Raw genomic sequence first — 18,316 nt, forward strand, 5'->3', positions numbered from 1 at the left:
AGCACCTGGGCGGGGCGTACACATGGCCCCTCCCCTGGCGTCATTACGTCAGCAGCCGGCGCACGCTCTGTCCCGAAGAGCTAACCACTCCGGGCTGGGCTGCGGCCGGAAGAGAACTCCGTTCCGACCTAGAGTAGGGCGGCGCCAGACTAACTTGCAGGATTTTAGTCTGTAGAATCCCTTATTATTCATTTTTTCTTAGACCAACACGAGGAATCATCGATCACAATAAAGATGGCGGCAGCCGCTTTACCATGGTAATAGGGAAGTCATTCGCTAACAACCTTGGCCCTTTCATTTTAGTTCCGCCCTGTTGGGGGGGGAAAGTGCTTGGTCCCGCCCCAGCAGCGTGCCTGTTTGTGAAAGCTGGAGTGTACCAAGCAACATGAGGAGAGAGAGTCGTGGCAGTCTAGGGAATGAGAGACTGCGGAGCGCTCAAATTCAAGGCGTCACCATAGCCGAGGAGATGGGGAGGTAAAGGGAGAACAGACCCCTGTCTGCTCTTGTGTAGCCCCTGGGCTCCATGCGTTTGGTGGTGAGGGAGCGAGCTGGCGGAGGGCGTCGCTACGGGATTCTCAGAAAAGATCATTGACTGCTGGTACTCAACAAGCGGCTAAAGCATGATTTGAACTCAGATTGCTTTGGCTCGGAGACTGAATGTTTAACTGCTGTAGCTGTTGCCTCCCAGTATAACTGAGGGAATATGAGTGACTCAACATGTTTTATTACCATTTTTGGAAAAGAACTTAGAGCATCTGACTTGGTGACCCTAGGCTGGTGGCTTATAACAATGAACCACCCAAGAATAGGTCGAGGCACCTATAACCAGTGCCATGCGAAACCTGAATGGGCGTTTGTAGAGAATGGATTGTTGGTTCTCTTCAAACCTTACTCTACTGGTTATAAAAGAGGAGGTGTGTGCAGGGGATGTTTCGTAAGCTTTTGTATATTTGGGTTTCATTTATAGGCCCCGTGCTAGTGACTCCTGCCTCAGTGCCTCTTGTCCCTCAGAGTCGTTTTCCTTCACTGTAGCAATCTTGGAGTGATACGTATCTTTAGCCTATAGGTTATAACAAAATGAAGACAGAAGATAGGGCGTCTGATGCTGTTGTTGTAGGTGTTATGACTGAACCTCAGTTAACAACATAGGTGCAGTATGCAGAGGTGGGGGGAAAACTAGGAAAGATGCATTTCTACACAAGTGGAACTATATTTAGAATAAGTGTTATTTGGGGGAATTGTACAGAAGAGAAAGGGTGCGTTGTGGAGAATCAAAGAATTTGGGAAACCACAGTCAAGATTTGTGGGGCACTGGCAGAAAGTTCTGTGGAAAACAGTTGTTATTTAGTCTGGTTGATGATACTAAGAATCTTGGATAAGGTATAAATGAAGCAAGCAAAGACATTCAAGATTGTGAGGGCACAGAGACTTGGCCATAGAAGGTCAAACTTCCAAGGCTGGGGTAAGTACTACTTCATGTTTGATCTACATTTTAAGTTCCTCAAAGAGCCATGGAATAAAAGCCCTCATTGGTCTCCAGGGACTATCTGCAAAGGCAGCAACCCCTGGATATACATCACTGCATGAAGAAGATTCCAGATGGCACTGTAGCATTATCCATGTTTGGAGAAATTCTCAATGAGCAGCACCTGTAATAGCTAAGGAAACTTGGGGCTCTCAGAGAGCACCTGAATGCTGACACAGATCCTGGTCAGTATCTGGATGTAGGTTCCAATTGGCTTGCTTTCCAGAAAGAAACATTCCTAAGTTTTGCACTACTGCATTATCATACCTGTTCTGCAGCAATATTTATACTTTCTGTGAGTATTTGAGGGTTCAGCTCTGAGGCTACAATATCGAGAATTGTGCAGTCCATCAAAGCTGGTCATTCTGGTTTTTTGATTTTAGCATTTTCATTTTTTATTTCTTTTTTTTTTTTAAAGATTTTATTTATTTGAGAGAGAGTGAGTGAGAGAGAGCAGGGGCAGAGGAAGAGGGACAAGCAGACTCCCCTCTGATCAGGGAGACCAACGTGGGGCTCGATCCCAGGACTCTGGGATCATGACCTGAGACAAAGGCAGACAGCCAACTGAGCCACCCAGGTGCCCCTCATTTTTTATTTCTTATCTAAGTACTTCTATTCTCAATTCATGCTCAACGAATACATTTCCTATATTTGTTTCCTAGAATCCGGAAGGTTCCCGATTGTTCACCTGCTCAAGGGCTGTCTTATGAGATACATTGCATGGTAGCAGGCCAGGGAGTTAGTTGGTCAGCTGAATTGGAGGAAGATTTTCCTTGTTCTTGGCAATGGCATGGTGACCTCTTGCTGCTGAATGAGGACTGCTTTCAAACCAAGCATTGGGGAAAACTGGGTAAGAGGAGGAAGTCTCTGAGTTTTTTCTCGAGACTCCAATCAGGCTTGTCTAAAACTTATGTCTTTTGGGGGGCTTGTTCTGTTTCAGGACCAGAACTCTGGGAGACTGTTGCAGGGACACGTGAAATCCAGGGTTTAGCAAAACGAAGGTGGCTATCACTGTACCACACTTACACTCCAACAGTGTGCTGCTGGGTGAACATGGCTGGACAGAACATGTGGATAATGGTATCAGGTTGGGGTAAACAGGGTGATAATGATTAAAAAGAGCTAGTATTTGTGAAGGGCTGTGTAGATTACAAAGCTTTTCTACATAGGTCTTCAGTCTCACAACACTTGGGAGATTGTTTTAGTGTGCTCTCTATATTTTTATTATAGCAAAGTATACATAGCAAAATATACCATTTTAACCATTTTTAAGCGTACAGTTCAGTGGCTCTAAGTATATTCACATTGTGCAACCATCATCATTATCCATCTTCAGAACTTCTTTATTTTCCCAAACGGGAACTCCGTATCCATTAAACATTAATCCCCCATATTCCCTCCCGCCAGCTCCTGGCAACCACCATGTTACTCTCTGTGTCTATGAATTTGACTATTTTAGGTACCTCATATAAGTGGAATCTTAACACTCTATTTTTACTTTTGTGACTGGTTTATTTTGCTTAGCATAGTGCCTTCAAGGTTCATCTATGTTGTAGTGTGTGTTAGAATTTCCTTCCTTTCTAAGGCTGAATAATATTCCATTGTATGTACACATGAAAATTTGGTTAGCCACTCGTCCATTAACGGACACTTGGGTTGCTTCCACCTTTTGGCTGTTGTGAATAATGTTGCTATGAACATGGGAGTACAGATACCTGTTTGAGTTCCTGCTTTGAATTCTTTTGCATACATATCTGGAAGTGTAATTGCTCGATCATGTGGTAATTCTATGTATGATTTTTCGAGGAATCACCATACCGTTTTCTACAGTGGCTGCATCATTTTACATTCCCATCAGCAGTGCACAGGGTTCCCATTTCATCCTTACCAACATTTGTTATTTCCTTTTTTATTTTTGGAATAATAGCCACCCTAATGGGTGTGAAGTGGTATTCCATTGTGTTTGTTTAAATATTTTATTTATTTATTTGAGAGAGCAAGAGAGCACCAGCAGTGGGGAGGGACAGAGGGAGAGGGAGAAGCAGACTCCCTGCTGAACAGGGAGCCCAATGTTGGGTTTGATCCCAGGACCCTGATATCATGACCTGAGCTGAAGGCAGATGCCCAACTGAGCCACCGAGGTGCCCCTCCATCGTGGTTTTGATTGGCATTTCACTACTATATTGGGAAACCTACTGTTCTCCTCTCCTGTGTGCCTCCTTTACTTTTACACAGAACACTTTACTTTTGACATTTCTGGGCACCAAATATGTGGAGATTTTTTTCCCACAACAAACAATTCTCTGCAACACCAGCTGGGTGTCCTATAATTTAACTCAATTCTGACACCTGGAGATAGTGTCAGATCCCACAGGTTAAGGGTTCAATCCTACAAGACTCCCCCTACCCCACTTCAGATGCCAATTGTAAGTTTAGGTTGTCACCTGTGCTTCTCACTGATTGGCTATAACCTTGGGTTCAGTTAATTTGCTACAGCAGCTCACAGACCTCAGGAAAACAGTTACTAACATTTACCAGTTTATTAAAGGATATGATAAAAGATACAGCTGAATAGCCAAATGAAGAGATATGTAAGGTGAGCTCTGGGAAGGTCCTGAGTGCAAGAGCTTCTGTCCTTTTGGAGTTGGGATGTGTCACCTGACTGGTACCTGGATGTGTTAACCTACCTGGAAGCTCTGTGAATCTCCTACCTACTTTTGGGATTTTTATGGAGGCTTCATCACTTAGGCAAGATCAGTCATTAACTCCATTTCCAGCCTCACTTCCCTCTCTGGAGGATGAAGGGTGGGGCTGAAAATTCCAACATCTAATTATGGCTTAGTTATTCGGTGACCAGCCCACATCTAGGAGCCCACCCAGAGTTGCCTCATTAGGGCAAAAGATACTCCTAATGCTGTTATCACTTAGGAAATAACAAGGTATTTAGGAGCCCTGTATCAGGTACAAGGTTAAAGACCAAATATTAGACTAAGAGACACTCCTTATGCTCTTATCACTTAGAAGTTATAAGGGTTTTAGGAGTTCTAAATGGGGAACCAGGTGCAGAGACCCATATATGTATTTTCTGTTATCTCATACCTAGTGATGAGTGAGGTTGAACATGTTTCCATGTGCTGTTGGCCTCTTGTATATCTTTTCTGGAGAAATGTCTATTTAAGTCCTTTTCAATTTTTTAATGGGATTGTTTTTGTTGTAGTAGGAGTCTTTTTTTTTATCCTGGATACTAATCCCTCATCAGATATATAATTTGCAAATACTTTTTCCCATTCTATGGGTAGCCTTTTCTCTGTTGACAGTGTCCTTTGATGCACAAAAGATTTTAATTTTGATGGATTCCAACTTACCTATTTTTTATTTGTTCCCTGTACATTTGGTGTTACAGCCAAGAAATCTTTGTCAAATCCAGTGTCATGAAACTTTTCTCCTATGTTTTCTAATAAGAGTTTCATAGGTTTAGTTCTTACATTTAGGTCTTTGATAATTTGAGATAACTTTTTTGAAAAGATTTTATTTATTTGAGAGAGAGAGGGCGTGAGTGCACAAGCAGGGGGAGGGGCAGAGGGAGAAGCCGACTCCCTGCTGAGCAGGGAGCCCGACATGGGGCTCGATCCCCGGGTCCTGGGATCATGACCTGAGCCAAAGGCAGTTGCTTAACTGACTGAGCCACCCAGGCACCCTGAGATAACTTTTGTATATGGTTTAGGCAAGGGTCCAACTTTATCCTTTTGCATGTGGATATCCAGTTGTCCCAGCACCATTTGTTGGAAAGACTGCTTTTTCCCCCCCAGTGAATGGTCTTGGCACCCTTATTGAAAATCATTTGAGGGCGCCTGGGTGGCTCAGTTGGCTAAGCGACTGCCTTCAGCTCAGATCATGATCCTGGAGTCCTGGGATCGAGTCCCACATTGGGCTCCCTGCTTAGCAAGGAGTCTGCTTCTCCCTCTGACCCTCCCTCCTCTTGTGCTCTCTCTCTCTCTCTCTCAAATAAATAAATAAAATCTTTAAAAAAAAAATCATTTGAACATAACTGTGAGGGTTTATTTCTGGGCTATTTCATTGATCTGCATGTCTGTCTTCATACCAGTACCATACTGTTTTGATTATTGTAGCTTTTAGTAAGTTTTGAAATAAGGAAATGTGAGACCTCCAACTTTGTTCTTTTTCAAGATTATGGTGACTATTCAGAATCCCTTGAGATTCCATATGAATTTTAGGATGGATTTTTCTATTTCTGCAAAAACGTCATTAGGATTTTAATAGGGATTGCTTTGAATTTGTAGATTGCTTTCAGTGGTATTAACATCATAACAATATTGAATCTTCCAACGCATGAACATGGGATGCCATCTTTCTATTTGTGTATTCCTTAATTTCTTTCAGCTACCTTTTGTAGTTTCTGGCATTAAAGGCACCTCCTTTGTTAAGTTTACTCTTCTTTAGAAATGTCCATGTTTAAGTAAAATTAATATGCAGTGTTATATGTGAGTTTCAGGATTACAGTATAAGGATTCAACAATTCTGTGTGTTACTCTGGTCATCAAGATAAGTGTACTCTTATCTCCTTTATTTCACTCCTCCCCCCACCAGTCTTCCCTTGGTAACCACCAGTTTTTCTGTATTTAAGAATCTGTTTTTTTGATTGCCTTTTTTTTGTTCCTCTATTTTTTATCTTAAATTCCACATATGAGTGGAATCATATGGTATTTGTCTTTCTCTGACGGACTTTTTTTCACTTAGCTTTATATTCTCTGGGTCCATCCATGTTGTTGCAAATGGCAAAATCTCATTCTTTTTTATGGCTAAGTAATATTGCGTTGTATGTGTGTACACACACATACCACATCTTCTTCACTCAACTATGGATGGACATTTGGGTTTCATCCATATCTTGGCTATTGTAAATAATGCTGTAGTAAACATAGGGTGTAGGGTGTGCATATATCTTTTCAAATTAGTGTTTTTCTTTTCTTTGGCTAAATACCCAGTAGTGGAATTACTGGATCATATGGTAATTCTATTTTTAATTTTTTGAGGGACCTTCATACTGTTTTCCAGAGTGGTTTCACTAGTTTCCATTACCACCAGTAATGCATGAGGTTTCCTTTTTTCTCCACGTTCTCGCTAAAACTTGTTATTTTTTGTGTTTTTGATTTTAGCCATTCTGACAGGTATGAGGTGATATCTCATTGTGATTTTGATATGCATTTCTCTGATGATAAGGGATGTTGAGCATCTTTTCATGTATCTGTTGGTCATCTGGATGCCTTCTTTGGAAAAATGTCTGTTGTGTCTTCTGCCCATTTTTAATTGGATTCTTTGTTTTTGTGGTGTTTAATTGTGTAAGTTCTTTATATATTTTGGATATTAACTGCTTATTAGATACGTCATTTGCAAATATCTTCTCCCATGCAGTAGGTTGCCTTTTTGTTTTGTTGATGGTTTCCTTCACTGTACGAAAGTTTTTTATTTTGGTGTAGTCCCAATAGTTTAATTTTGCTTTTGATTCCCTTGCTGGAGGAGGCATATCTAGAAAAATGTTGCTAAAACTGATGTCAGAGAAATCATTGCCTATATTTTCCTCTAGGAGTTTTATGGGTTCAGGTCTCACATTTAGGTTTTTAATCCATTTTGAGGGGTGTGTGTGTGTGTGTGTGTGTGTGTGTGGCATTAGAAAGTGGTCCAGTTTCATTCCTTTGCATGTAGCTGTCTAGTTTTCCCAGCACCATTTGTTGAAGAGATTGTCTTTTCCCCATGGTATATTCTTGCCTCCTTTGTCCTAGGTTAATTTGACCATATAAGCATGTGTTTATTTCTGGGTTTTCTATCCTGTTCCATTGATCTATGTGTCTGTTTTTGTGCCAGTATGATACTGTTTTGATTATTACAGCTTTCTAGTATATCTTAAAATCTGCGATTGTTATACCTCCAGCTTTGTTCTTTTTTAAGATCTTTTTTGGCTATTTGGGGTCTTTTATGTTCCCATGCAAATTTTAGTATCATTTGTTATAGTTATGTGAAAAATGTTGGTATTTTGATAAGGATTGCATTAAATCTGTAGATTGCTTTGGGTAGTTTGGACATTTTAACAATATTGTTTCTCCCAAACCATGAGCATGGAATGTCTTTCCGTTTCTTTGTGTAGTCTTCAATTTCTTTCATCGGTGTTTTATAGTTTTCAGAGTACAGGTCGTCCACTTCCTTGGTTAAGTTTATTCATAGGTATTTTATTTTTATTGGTACAGTTATAAATTGGATTGTTTTCTTAATTTTTCCTTCTGCTACTTTATTATTAGTGTATAGAAACAACAGATTTCTGTATATTTTTGTATGCTGCAAATTTATTGAATTCAATTATTACATTGAATAGTTTTTTTTGGTGGAATCTTTAGGGTTTTTTATGTAAAGTACCATGCAATCTGCAAATAGTGATAGTTTTACTTCTTCCTTACCAATTTGGATGCCTTTTATCCTTTTCTTTTGTCTGATTGCTCTGTCTAGGACTTCAGTACTATGTTGAGTAAAAATGATGAGAGTGGACATCCTTTTCCTGTTTCTGATCTTAGTGGAAAAGCTTTTAGCTTTATATGATTGATTATGATGCTATCTGTGGGATTGTCACATAATGTCTTTATCGAGATGTGTTCCCTCCAGACCCTCTTTTATAAGAGTTTTTTTTTTTTTTAAGATTTTATTTATTTATTTGACAGAGAGAGACAGCGAGAGAGGGAACACAAGCAGGGGGAGTGGGAGAGGGAGAAGCAGGCTCCCCGCGGAGCAGGGAGCCCGATGTGGGACTCGATCCCAGGACCCTGGGATCATGACCTGAGCCGAAGACAGTCGCTTAACCGACTGAGCCACCCAGGCGCCCTAAGAGTTTTTATTCTGAATGGATATTGAGTTTTGTCAAATGCTTTTTTTGCATCTACTGAGATGATCATATGATTTTTATCCTTTATTTTGTTAATATGGAGTATCACGTTGATTGGTTTGCAGGTACTGAACCATCCTTACATCCCTAGAATAAATCCCATTTGATCATGGTGAATGAACCTTTTATGTATTGTTGAATTTTGTTTGCTAATAATTTGTTAAGGATTTTTGCATCTTTGTCCATCAGAGATTACTAATCTGTAAATTTTTTTGTAGTGCCTTTGTCTGGTTTTGGTATTAGGGCAGTGCTGACCTTGTAGAATGAATTTGAAAATACTCCTTCCTCTTCTATTTTTTGGAATAGTTTGAAAAGGATAGTTATTTTTTTAAAAGATTTTTATTTATTTGCGAGAGAGAGGGGGAGAGCACAAGCAGGAGGAGGGGCAGCGGGAGAGGGACAAGCAGACTCCCTGCTGAGCAGGGAGCCCAACACGGGGCTTGATCCCAGGACCCCAGGATCATGACCCAAGCCAAAGGCAGATGCTTAGCTGACTGAGCCACTCAGGTGCCCCTGAAAAGGATAGTTATTAAACTCTCCTGTAAATGGTAGAATTCACCTGTGAAGCCTCTGGTCCTGGACTTTTGTTTGCTGGGATTTTTTTGATTACTGATGCAATATTGTTATTAGTAATTGGTTTGTTCACATTTTCTGTTTCTTCCTGATTCAGTTTTGGAAGAGTATGTTTCTAGGAACTTATCTGTTTCTTGTGGGTTGTCCAGTTTTTGGCATATAATTTTTTGTAGTAGTCTCTTAGCATTTGTATTTCTCTGGTGTTGGTTGTAACTTCTCTTTCATTTCTGATTTTGAGTTTTCTTTTTTTTTTTTTTTTTGATGAGCGGCTAAAGGTTTATCAATTTTGTTTATCTTTTCAAAAAACCAGCACTTAGTTTCATTATATTTTCGATTGTTTTTTGGGCTCTATTTCATTTACAGTTGATCCTTGAACGGTGTGGGGGCTAGGGGCACCAACCCTTGCCAAGTCGAAACTCTGCATACAACTTTTGACTCCTGCATAACTTAACTACAGATAGCCTACTGCTGACTGGAAGCCTTACTGAGAATACAAACAATTGATTGACACATATTTTGTATTTATGTGTTCTATTCTTACATTTAGGTAAGCTAAAGAAGAGAAAATGTTATTAAGAAAATTATAAGGAAGAGAAAATACATTTACAGTACTGTACTTTATAAAACAAAATCTGGGGGCTCCTGGGTGGCTCAGTCAGTTAAGCGTCTGCCTTCAGCTCAGGTCATGATCTCAGGTCCTGGGAGCGAGCCCCACATTGAGCTTCTGCTCGGTGAAGAGCCTGCTTCCTCCTCTCGCTGTCTGCCACTCCCCCAGTTTGTTCTCTCTCTCTGTCAAATAAATAAATAAATAATCTTGAAAAAGAATAAACACAATCTGTATGTAGGTGGCCCTGCTCAGTTCAAACCTATGTTGTTGAAGGATCGACTCTATTTTTCTCTGATCTTTATTTTTTCCTTCTTTCTACTAACTTTGGGCTTTTTTTGGTTCTGTTAGGTGTAAGGTTAGACTGTTGGAGATTTTTCATATTGAGGTAGTCCTGTATTACTGTAAACTTCCCTCTTAAAACTGCTTGGGCTGTGTACCAAAGATTTTGAACCGTTGTGTTTCCATTTTCATTTGTCTCCATGTATGTTTGATTTCCTCTTTGATTTTGTAGTTGACCCATTGGTTGTTTAGTAGCATGTTTAGCCTCCACATGTTTGTGTTTTTCCCTTTTTTTTTTTGGTAATTGTTTTCTAGTTTCATACCATTGTGGTCTGAAAAGATACTTGATAAATATGATTTCAGTCTTCATCAATTTATTGAGACTTGTTTTGTTGCCTAACATGTGATTTATGCTGGGGAATGTTCCATGTGCACTTGAATGTGTATTTTGCTATTTTTGGATGGAATGTATATATCTGTTAAGTCCAGCTGGTCTAGTGTGTTGTTCAAAGCCATGGTTTCCTTATTGATTTTCTCTCTGGGTGATTCATTGATGTATGTGGGCTGTTCTCTACTCTTACTGAATTACTGTTAATGCTTCCCTTTAGGTCTGTTAATACTTGCTTTATATGTTTAGGTGCCCCTCTGTTAGGTACATATATATTTATAATTGTTATATCCTGTTGTTGAATTGATCCCTTTATCATGTAATGCTCTTTTTTGTCTCTTGTTATGGTCTTTGAAGTCTGTTTTGTCTTATATCGGTATTGCTACCCTAGCCTTTTTTTTTTCTTGCTTTATGTGGAATATCTTTTTTTTTTAAAAGATTTTATTTATTTATTTGACAGAGAGAGACACAGTGAGAGAGGAAAGACAAGCAGGGAGAATGGGAGAGGGAGAAGCAGGCTTCCCGCAGAGCAGGGAGCCCGATGTGGGGCTCAATCCCAGGACCCTGAGATCATGACCTGAGCCGAAGGCAGTCGCCCAACCAACTGAGCCACCCAGGCGCTCCTGGAATATCTTTTTCTATTCCTTCACTTTCAGTTTGTATGTATCTAGGTTTGAAGTGAGTCTCTTGTAGGCAGCATATAGATAGATGGGTTTTGGGTTTTTTTATCCATTAATTCACCCTGTGTCTTTTGATTGGAGCATTTAGACCATTAACATTCAAAGTAATTATTGACAGGTGTGTACTTATTACCATTTTTGTTAATTGTTTTCTGGTTATGTTTATAGTTCTTCTCTTTTCCTTTCATCTTCTCTTGTTCTGTTCATTGTGATTTGATGACTTTCTCTAGTGTTATGCTTGGATTCCTTTCTCTTTACTTTTTCTGTTATCTATTATAGGTTTTTTGTTTATGGTTATCATGAGGTTTATATGTAACATCCTGTGTATATAGCAATCTGTCTTAAGTTGATGGCCACTCAAGTTCAAACACATTCTAAAGACACTACATTTTTACTTCCCCCACTCCACATTGTATGTATTTGATGTCATATTTTACATTTTTTTATTTTGTGCATCCCTTAGCTAACTTTTATAGATACAATTGTTTTTACTGCTTTTGTCTTTTAACCTTCATATGAGCTTTATAAGTGTTTGATTTACTACCTTTACTTGGTTTGCTTTTACCAGTGAATTTTTTTCCTTTTATAATTTTCTTCTAGTTATGGCTTTCTCTCTTCCACCTCAAAAATTCCCTTTGACACTTCTTATAAGGCAGTTTTAGTGGTGATGTACTTTTATCTTTTGTTTCTGGGAAACTCTCTCTCCTTCAGTTCTGAATGATAACCTTGTGGGTTGAGTATTCTTGGTGGCAGGTATTTTCCTTTCAGTGCTTTGAATATAACATGCCACTCCTTTCTAGCCTACAGATTTTCCACTAATAAATCAGCTTATAGTGTTATGGGATTTTCTTTGTACATAACTATTTGCTTTTCTCTTGTTTTTAAAAGATTCTCTTTATTTATTTATTTGAGAGAGAGAGAGGAAAGGGAAAGAGAGAAGGTGAGGGAGAATCCCGAGCAGACTCTACGCTGAGCACAGAGCCGACATGGGGCTCAGTCTCACAACCCTGAGATCATGACCTGAGCTGACTGAAATCAAGAGGTGGATACCCAACTGACTGAGCCACCCAGGTGCCCCTAAGGAGTCTCCTTTTATTTTTAACTTTTTGACATTTTAATTATGTGTCTTGCTGTGGACCTCCTTGGGTTCATCTTGTTTGGGGCTCTCTGAGCTTGCTGGACCTGGATGTCTTTTTCCTTCCCCAGGTTAGGGAAATTTTAGCTATTACTTTTTCAGATAAGTTTTCTGCCCCCTTCTCTCTGGGTCTTCTCCTTCTGGGCCCTCTCTAATGTGAATGTTAGTATGCTTCATACTGTCTCAGAGGTCCCTTAACCTATCCTCATTTTTAAAAAATCTTTTTCCTTTTTGCTCTTTAGCTTGGGTGCTTTCCACTACCCTGTCTTCCAGATTGCTTGATTGTTTTTCTATATTTTTTAACCTGCTCTTGATTCTCTGTAGCATATTTTTTCTTTTCTTTTTTTAAAGATTTTATTTATTTATTTGACAGAGAGAGAGCGAGAGCAGGAACACAAGCAGGGGGAGTGGGAGAGGGAGAAGCAGGCCCCCTGCTGAGCAGGGAGCCTGATGAGGGGCTCGATCCCAGGACCCTAGGATCATGACCTGAGCTGAAGGCAGATGCTTAACGACTGAGCCACCCAGGCGCCCCTCTCTAGCGTATTTTTCACTTCAGTTATTTTATCCTTCAGCTCCAATTGGTTCTTTTTCATATTTTCTGTCTCTTTGTTGCTGTTTTCACTTAGTTCATCCACTCTTCTCTCAAGTCTGGTGAATATCTTTATGACCATTACTCTGAAGTCCTTATCAAATAGATTGCTGATCTCCATTTCATTTAGTTCTTTTTCTGAATTTTTGTGTTATTCTTTCGTTTAGAACATACTCTTCTGTCTCCTCATTTTGTCTGAGTCTCTGTGTTTGTTTCTTTGAATTAGGTAGGTCAGCTATGTTTTCTGGTTCTGAAAGTAGTGGCCTTATGAAGAAGGCATTTTGTGATGCCCAGTAGTGCAGGCTCCCTGGTCAACAGAACCAGCCACTGTGAGAGTGTCCCCTCTGTGGGTTCATATGTCCTCCTGTTGTGTCTGGTACACTCGGGGGCGTGGCTGGCCCTCATCCCTGTTGTCAGCAATGACTGGTGTGACTGCTGCGAGCATGCTGGTGGTGCTGGTAGGTGGAATTAGTTCCCATTGTAGCTGGCTGAGAGGCTGGGCTATAGATGCTGGTGGCTCTTGGGTGCAACCGTCTCTTGGTACAGCTGGCTGAGTGGGCTGGCCAGAGTGGCTGTGGGTATGCTGCTGGATGGGGCAGGAATCCTACCCTCCTCCCAGGGCAGAAGTCACTTTGTAGGGGTGCCTGTCCCAGGCTGGGCTACCTGCCAGGCGTGGTGACACAGTAGTTGCTTTGGAGGGGCTCCTGCCGGGGCGGGCTGGTGGGCGAAGACTGAGGCAGGGCAAGCAGTGCTAGCAAGGTAGATGGAGAGCATCAGAACTGGTGTCCACCAGTGCTGGGCCAGCTAGACTGAAGGAGGGCAGGAAAAATGGTGCTGCCCACCAGCACTCCCGTCCTTGGGGAAAGTTCCAGGAGATCCCTGTGTCTCCAGCACATACCTAAAATTAGTAAATCTCCTTCATGTATAACACAGGTGTTTTTCAAACTGCTGTTTCCGTGCTGAGTCTCAGACTGAGTGTAGAGGGCGCAGAGCAAAGTCTGTTTCCTAAAGCCCCATGGCTCTCCTGGAGTCAAGCCCTGCTGATTTCCAAATCTTCCAGTTTTAAGTCCTGCTGATTTTCAAAGACAGACATAATGGAGGCTCTTCCTTTTGGTGTAGTTCCCCAGGGCTGGGGGGTGCCCAGTCTGGGTCTTGATCCCCTCACTCCTCAAAGGAGAGGACCTCCATGCCTGTGATATACCTTCTGCTTGTGGGTCACCATGGCAGGCATTTGATTCCTGGCTATGTCTCTGCCCCTTCTACTCTTCTCAATATGGCCTTTTTTTTTTTTTTTTTTTTTGGTAATGTCATTGGCTTTGGGAGGATCTGTTCTTCCAGTGTTTAGGTAATTTTCAGAGTGCATTGCACTACATGAAGTCATTGCCTTGGTGTGTCTTGGAGGAGGTGAGCCCAGGATCCTCCTACTCTGTCATCTTCCCTGTCTCCTCTAGTTTTTTTTTTTTTTTTTTTTTTAAATGTCAGTGTGGGTTGGGGATAGAAGGCCTAAACAGAGTTTCCTAGTCTGCTAACTTGCAGATGTCCCCTAAAACAGAGTATCTATTTTATAAACAGGGATATCAAAGCTCAGATAGTGACTTGTACAAGGTTACACAGTTAATAAGGATAAAGGCTGGGATTTGACTGTATTTCTTTCTCCAAGTTTTGTGATTTTTTTTTAAAATAAACTTTCTATTTTAGAATAATTTTAGATTTACCAGAAAAGTGCAAAGATAGTACAGAGAGCTCCCATATCCACCCACCCTCTGCCCTACACAGTTGTCCCTTTTATCAACATGTTAGATTAGTATGCTCTATTTGTTACAATTAATGAACCAATACTGATATATTATTCTTAACTGAAGTCTATACTTTATTCAGATTTTCTTACTTTTAACTTATATTTTTTTTTCTATTCTAGGACCCAGTCTAGGATACCATATTACATTGTTGTCATGTCTCCTTTGGCTCCTGTTGACTGTGGCAGTTTCACAGAATTTCTTTGTTTTGATGACCTTGACAGTATTGAGGAGTACCACTCAGGTATTTTGTAGACTGTGCCTCAGTTGGAATTTGTCTGATGGCTTTTCTCATGATTAGACTGGGTTATGGGTGTTTGGGAGGAAGACCATTTTTATCATGTCATGTCAAGGCCTTGATCAGCTGGCCAAGGTAATGTTTGCCAGGTTTCTGCTCTGTAAACTTACTTTTTCCACTTTATATACCACAGTTAAGAAGGGTTGGGAAAAATTAAGTTCTACTTCCTGGAGGGTGAGAAGCTACATAAATTATTTAGCATTCTTCTGTAGGAATTCTGTAGGAAGAATTATTTGTTTCTCAGATTGTTTCAGCTTTGGGGTGCCTGGGTGGCTCAGTCGGTTAAGCGTCTGCCTTCGGCTCAGGTCGTGATCCCAGGGTCCTGGGATTGAGCCCCGCATCAGGGAGCCTGCTTCTCCCTCTCCTCCCCACTCATGCTCTCTCTCTCTGTCTCTGTTACTATCTATGTCTCTCTCTGTCAAATAAAATAAATAAAACCTTAAAAAAAAAGACTGACAGACTTAAAAAAAAAAAAAAAAGACTGTTTCAGCTTTGTCCCCTGGAAGCTCCATGTTGGTGCCCATGTCCCTTTGGCATGCCCCCACTGTTGTGTTTTTTGTGCACTTTCCTTACTTTCTTACACTACAGGATGCCTATTTTGTATATTCCCTGCCTTAGCCGTTGGAGAATCAGTCATCCAAAGAGCTGTGGTTCCTTTTAGTAAATCAAGATGTCTTCCAGAATATGAAAGGTCTAATAGATTGTAGTAGCCAGTAAAAACTCATTTGGAAGGGTATGTATGTGTAGGAGGTGGTTAACAAGACCAAAGAAGAAGAGAAAGCCGGAAGGGTCATAATCCAATTTTCTGCTGAATGATAGTTCACGATTGGAGGTAATTTAACAGCATAAACTAAGATTTAGAAACCTTAGGTTTAAATGCCAACTCTGACATTATTTTAGTTGTGTGTCTGTGAACCTCAATTTCCTCATCTGTAATATGGGTATAATTACTTCATGAGGTTGTTGGGATGATGATTAACTAATAGAGAGCACATGCTCTGCTGTGCCTGGCACGAGTAAGTATTCATATGTTAGCTATCATTACTAGTCTCATTTCTGTACTCATCTGAACTAGCTACTATAATGTCACGAACAGCTATGAACCCTCACCATTTTTGTTTGATGCCTCTGTTACTCAGCTTCCCTTGTATTTCTTTCCCTAGGAATCTTTTTGATGTGACCTGGTGCGTGTTTTCCTTTGAGATCATCACCAAGATGCTGCAAGTGGCGTCACTGCCTCGTACTGGAGAAGCATGTGGGGGTCTGTATGCAGATGACAGTTCTAGGGACCTTTGGCTTTAAGTAGCTATCTCTTCCCCAGACCCATATTCAGGTTCAGTCTACTCTTGAGTCTTTATCAATCTTTTTCTTCAAGACCATAAAAAATCGGTGCTGGGTATTAAGGAGGGCATGTACTGCATGGAGCACTGGGTGTTATACGAAAACAATGAATCGTGGCTCACTACATCAAAAAAAATAAAATAATTTGCAAGAAGCAAAAATAAAAAAATCATGTTGTTCAAATATGAAAAGTGAACTGAACACCAAATCTCTTTTTTTATAGATTTTATTTATTTATTTGAGAGAGAGAGAGTGTGTGCGCACATGAGCGGGGGGAGGGGCAGAGGGAGAGGGAGAAGCACACTCCTCGCTGAGCAGAGAGCCTGACATGGGGCTTGATCCCAGGATGCCGGGACTGTGACCTGAGCTGAAGGCAGATGCTTAACCTACTGAGCCACCCAGGCACCCCCCCAAATCTCTTTTTGTTAATAGAATTAAAATGTTTTATTATCTTCCTAGCAAATTTAGTGCCTCCTTAACTGTTAGGGGAGCTCTTTAAAGTGAATCCTTTAAGAAGAAATTATCTTCCTTTTGTTCATGTGATTCTTATCCTAAAGAGTCTTCCTATTTCACTATGGGTGATGTCTAAAATCTTCCTCCTGAGTGTCAGCACCCCCTATAAGATTGCCATATTTTTTATACCTGTGAACCTTCTCCCATGATTTTCATGCATGATATGTTCTTTTCTCATCATTTTCTTCACTAGACTATGATTCAAATAACTTCAAACTCCACCTGGAGTAATACGAGGAGTGCTAATACCTCCCTATCTACTGCCTTTTGAACACTGCGGTTTATCCCCTAGAATGTACTGGCCCTTGATATGTGTATGGTATAAATACTCAAAGTGTTGAACATTTGATTATGTTCCTACATATCTTCTAAATATTTGTATTAATGCTGTCATCTTCCTAAAGAACGTGTATGTAAATACCCCAGTCAAGATAGGACTAAATATCTGCTTATTGATAAACAGGAGGAAGATAAACACTCTAATAGCTCTGGACTATAGTCATCTACAAATTTGAGTAAGGGGACTTCTTAAATCTGAGGTAGTCGGTTTCACTGTGCTTTCTTTAGTCCCTTGGCTGTGATTATAGGAAATTAACTCCCGACTCAGTCCAAAGCTGGGTATTCCCTCAAGGAAATTGCTATTTCTGATTCTTAGAACATGGAACCTTTTTTATGGTTGGCTACTTGGGGTCCATAATATCAAGCAGTGTCTAATCTTTCTGTAGAGATTGACTCTTTTACATTGCCATTCCCAGTTCATGCTGTGCTACCTTCCATGGCTGTGATTGGAATCCTCATAGCTGCTCTGAGAAAAAAAATCCAGAGATAGATGGAGTAGCAGATTGGTGCCAAATATACTTTGAGAATAACAGGTGAGTGCCGGGGAGGTATATCTTTTGACAACTCGGAGTGACTTTCTACAATAAAGTCAGAAAATATCCTTTTCTCCAAAAACAAAATAAGACCAACTCTATCTCTTGCCTTCATCATCTCACTATACAAAGTACTGCTCTTATATTGATGATTTTACTCAGAATTTGAGTGATAACAATGTAGGAAGTTATTTGCATGAAATTGCGTGTGGGGAGGGGATGAGGTAGGAAGTCAAGGTCTGGAACCAATACAGGAAGATAATAAAGTGGTAGAAATAAAAGTATGGGACTTTGGGAATTTAAAACTGTTTAAAGATGTGTATTGCTTGCATTAAAATAAAAGGAAAATGATGTGAGAAATGTTAAGTAGAAGTGAAAACTCGTGAAAGATGAGTCATCCTCATTTCCTACAGAATAAAGTGCGGAAGAATTTCTTTTTCTTCTTTTCAGAATACGCAACTGGAAAAGAATTGGGAAAATCTAGGTAGTCGTTTTTTCTTTTGCTTTGCTATGGCTGTGTCCCATTTGATAGTACTGCTGTTGTTCCTCATTTCATTTCTTTATGCCTCTTATAGCTGAAACTGTTTCACATCACTGATAGGGTAATTCTGAAGAAGGCTGGTTCATTTCCTGTTAAATGTTGTATCAGAACTGGGGGCATTTTGCATGTACACCAAATAATAGGATCTTTCCTGGAGAAGAATCTCCATCTTCATGGGAGCAGGGAAATAGAGGCGAAGAAGCACTGTCATTATCCTTAGCAAATTATCA

The 18,316-nt window shown here is 40.3% G+C and overlaps 1 protein-coding gene across 1 annotated transcript; it reads left to right on the plus strand.

The window, feature by feature from the left end:
* Positions 1-80: 80 nt before the first annotated feature.
* On the plus strand, positions 81-17,475 carry LOC118024093 (tRNA wybutosine-synthesizing protein 2 homolog). Its single transcript, XM_035025690.1, has 6 exons — positions 81-474; positions 2,188-2,375; positions 2,466-2,612; positions 14,644-14,765; positions 15,983-16,080; positions 17,429-17,475. Exons 1-5 carry the CDS (start codon positions 386-388, stop codon positions 15,992-15,994), a joined length of 558 nt encoding a protein of 185 aa, XP_034881581.1. The 5' UTR covers positions 81-385; the 3' UTR covers positions 15,995-16,080; positions 17,429-17,475.
* Positions 17,476-18,316: the final 841 nt, after the last annotated feature.

The sequence above is a fragment of the Mirounga leonina genome, unplaced genomic scaffold (assembly GCF_011800145.1).
Source record: "Mirounga leonina isolate KUSES-001 unplaced genomic scaffold, KU_Mleo_1.0 Mir_101414, whole genome shotgun sequence".
NCBI classification, from domain to species: Eukaryota; Metazoa; Chordata; class Mammalia; order Carnivora; family Phocidae; genus Mirounga; species Mirounga leonina.

Coding starts and splice junctions, on each gene's coding strand:
- LOC118024093 (XM_035025690.1), top strand. CDS start 386: ATGAGGAGAGAGAGTCGTGGCAGTCTAGGGAATGAGAGACTGCGGAGC. Junction 475..2,187: donor ATAGCCGAGGAGATGGGGAG/GTAAAGGGAGAA, acceptor TTTGTTTCCTAG/AATCCGGAAGGTTCCCGATT. Junction 2,376..2,465: donor CAAGCATTGGGGAAAACTGG/GTAAGAGGAGGA, acceptor GTTCTGTTTCAG/GACCAGAACTCTGGGAGACT.